Source organism: Habropoda laboriosa, unplaced genomic scaffold, assembly GCF_001263275.1.
Source record: "Habropoda laboriosa isolate 0110345459 unplaced genomic scaffold, ASM126327v1 scaffold42, whole genome shotgun sequence".
Taxonomy (NCBI): domain Eukaryota; kingdom Metazoa; phylum Arthropoda; class Insecta; order Hymenoptera; family Apidae; genus Habropoda; species Habropoda laboriosa.
The window spans coordinates 1,285,329-1,288,673 of NW_017100181.1; the positions used below are offsets into that span (position 1 = coordinate 1,285,329).

Sequence of the window (3,345 nt, forward strand, 5' to 3'; positions counted from 1 at the left end):
GCCTACGTTTTTCTCCGTCTTACCCTCTGCTACGCTCTCTGTCTATGCGCAGAACGGACGAAAATCGGTCCGAGAGCGAGGTTATTCTTATTTTGAACGAAGTGTAAAACCGATCAAAGAAGCAGTACAAACGACTAGTTTGTAATTTCTTCTAAATATCATTTAACCCTTTGCAGTCGAGTGACGACTGAGAAGCGACATCGAGCAATTGTTACTTGATAAATCATTGATTATGACAGAAAGATCTATGGATCTTCATAAATTTGTTCGCCATAGTGAAATAGAAAATACATGGAACATTGAAATAAAATAATACTTCCTCTTTCTTAAGGTCACTTTCATGATCACTCGCACATTTATGTTAAATAATGTTTCGGGGTGAGAAAGCATTCAATCAAACTTCGAGTCTAGCTCGATTTCATATAGCAAAGTGTTGAGAAAATTGAACGCTAACGGAAAATTTATTGAATTATACATACACAGATACAAGAAATTGCAACCACAGTACACTGAAAGCGAGCTGCAACTGCCCGGAGTTAAATTCGAGTCTGTGAATATCGACAAATTGTACACTTACTTCGACTCCTGCGACACCCTGATCAACAACGCCATAACTGTGGAGAACATGAAGAGTGGAATGTCTCTTCGACTAAAGGCACGTCGTACTTGTCTCAACTATCAACCGTTTAGCTACAAGATGGCCATCAACAGCGACAAGGATATGCAGGGTATGCTCAGAATCTATCTTGGACCAGCCTTCGACAACGTCAAGCAGGACATGGTCTATCTACAGAAATACTACAACTACTTCGTGGAAATGGACCGATTCGTCGTAACACGTTAGTATACCTATTTATTTTTAGCTTCAGTTGTGCATGGTGTACATTATAGGGGAAATAATTCAGATACATATTCTCGATTCTGATTTCAATTTCGAGTTGAACAAAGCTCTTCAAGCGTTTGAATTAAGCCAAAAATTGAAAAAATTCAATACAGGTGACACTAGTGATTCATTGTCCAATTTATGGACATCTTAGGTATAGAATCTTCAGGATCATTTTCTAAACACTAACATTATCTGGGGTGAGATTGTGCCACATTTTGGATATTTTTCTGTACATTTTAAAAAAGATTGTAATATTTGTTTGGTAAACTATACTCACAGCAAAATGCAACAAATTTTCATTATCTGCAACTGGTAAGCCACAGATGTGGAATATTTTTGGCACAACAAATTTGTTAACTGGTCTTTTGTAATGAAATCAGTGTGGCATGATCTGGGCCCAAAGTGAAGTTACTTCGCGCCACCCCAAAATGTGGAACAATGTCACAGTGAGCAAACAAGGACAGCTGTACAAAATGGTTAAATAGAGTTGCATGAAGACACACAAATGGGAGTTTCAAGCTATCTATATACAATAGAAATGGAGGAACATGCAAAGATACCATTCGTCACAGTCTAATCCTTGGTTGCATAAACTGACCCCTGATGATGGTACTTAATATTGCAACATGATAGAATTAACTGACAAAAATGAGGAGATCCATTACCACACGACCAATACATTTGATCCCCAGAATAGGTTGCCTTATTGACAAAACACATTCCCTCTTTCCAATTTCCTTCTTCACGCTCTTCTCTCACAGCAAAGCGTCACAGTATAGTCAGTGGAAGAAATATAGCGAGGTCATATGATTGGTCAGACGTCAAAGCATGCATGTTCGAACATATCGATGTGCAAATCGACAGAAGCCTCAGTCAGAGTCGCACGAAGTGTATAGTCAGCGGAAGCGAAATAGTGAGGTCGTTAATTAAAGTATTAAACGACGACATCGATTGATGTAGCCGCACCCAGAGTCGTTTATCACTTGTGAATTGATATCTAAAATTTCTTTTTACAATCTTTCGTTTAAGGTATACGGTATTTAGCCTCCGTTGCTTCCTGCTCAATAGTAATTTCCGTATTGGTAAAAATTAACCTGCGACGGTGAACGATTAAGATGCAGACAAATTTTTTAAATATACTGCAATGGAAGAACCAATTCCAAGTTGACGTCGAACGATCCTCATTTGGTATTCGGATTACGTGTATTTTGACACCTGATTGATTTTACGACCTCGCTATATCGCTTCCACCGACTATACCGTAGCTTCGATTCAGTCCCAATCGACAAGCGTAAAATGAATCTTGAATGTCACTGTATCATTCAGTGTCACTACTTAATGCTTCAATTTACGACCTCGCTACATTTCTTTCACCGACTATACATCTCTTTTCCTCGAAAGGGGACGCATCTTCGTTTTTCGCATTGACAAAACTACGCCACGAGGAATGAAGTTAACAATTATCTAACAATCAACCTTTTTCACTTCTCCAGTCCGTCCTGGAAGCAACAACATCGAGCGTCACAGCTCAGAGTCTATCTTCACGATGCCAGACATGATGCCCAGCGACATGTTATACGAGAGAATGAACAAAGCGATCAGCGGAAGCGAGCCACTTATGTACCCCGAGGGAATGTTCGGTTTATCCGAACGTCTCACTCTGCCACGTGGTAAACCGGAAGGTATGAAGTTCAAGATGTTCTTCTTCCTGAGCCCACTCGAGGAGAACAACATGAAGATATACGAGCTGCCGATGCTTGGCAAGGTGATGTTCGACGATAAACCGTTTGGATTCCCCCTGGATAGACCTATGTGGGCATGGAACTACACCATTCCGAATATGTACTTCAAGGATGTGCTCATTTACAACCGCGAGAACGAGAAAGAAAGAATGAGCTACTGAACGAAAGCACCTTTGTATGGTGTTCTTCCTTTATCGACCTTTCCCATATCACAAAAGATTCTTTGAATAAAAGATTCTGAATCAAACGAACATTTCTTTTTGTTTGTGTGTTTCCCTCTACGAGGTACAAGTAACCCTCGAAGAACATTTCATGTTATTGAAAACCGCGCTATTCGGGGATTTAACACGTTCAGGATGGTAGAGAAATTCGCGAAACTCTCCTTGCCGGCGTTTGTTACAACCGGATGTTTCGATTTCATTGAAGTGTTTACTACCATCAATACTTAATCTTTCACTTTCTAATCTTGTCACATATTAAATATACGTGTTTTTCGTAGAATATTGTAAAATAATGTGGTGACCTACCGATGGGTTACGCCGTCTATTCGATCTTTCTTGGCAAATAAGAGCATCACCTACTAGTGACATGGGTCACCGTTCTGAACTAGTTAAGATTCGTGCAATTTTGGGTATTACGTCGAAAACCAATTCATGACTCCAGATCCATATAAAATTGGGCATTTGGTTTCGAGGGATTATTTCAAACGAACTTTTC

The 3,345-nt window shown here is 39.7% G+C and overlaps 1 protein-coding gene across 1 annotated transcript; it reads left to right on the forward strand.

Moving 5' to 3' along the window:
• Positions 1-358: 358 nt before the first annotated feature.
• LOC108579036 (hexamerin-like) lies at positions 359-2,789 on the forward strand. The gene is made up of 3 exons (XM_017942465.1): positions 359-378; positions 484-839; positions 2,380-2,789. The coding sequence occupies exons 1-3, from the start codon at positions 359-361 to the stop codon at positions 2,787-2,789; spliced, it is 786 nt and encodes a 261-aa protein (XP_017797954.1).
• The last annotated feature ends 556 nt before the right edge of the window (positions 2,790-3,345 follow it).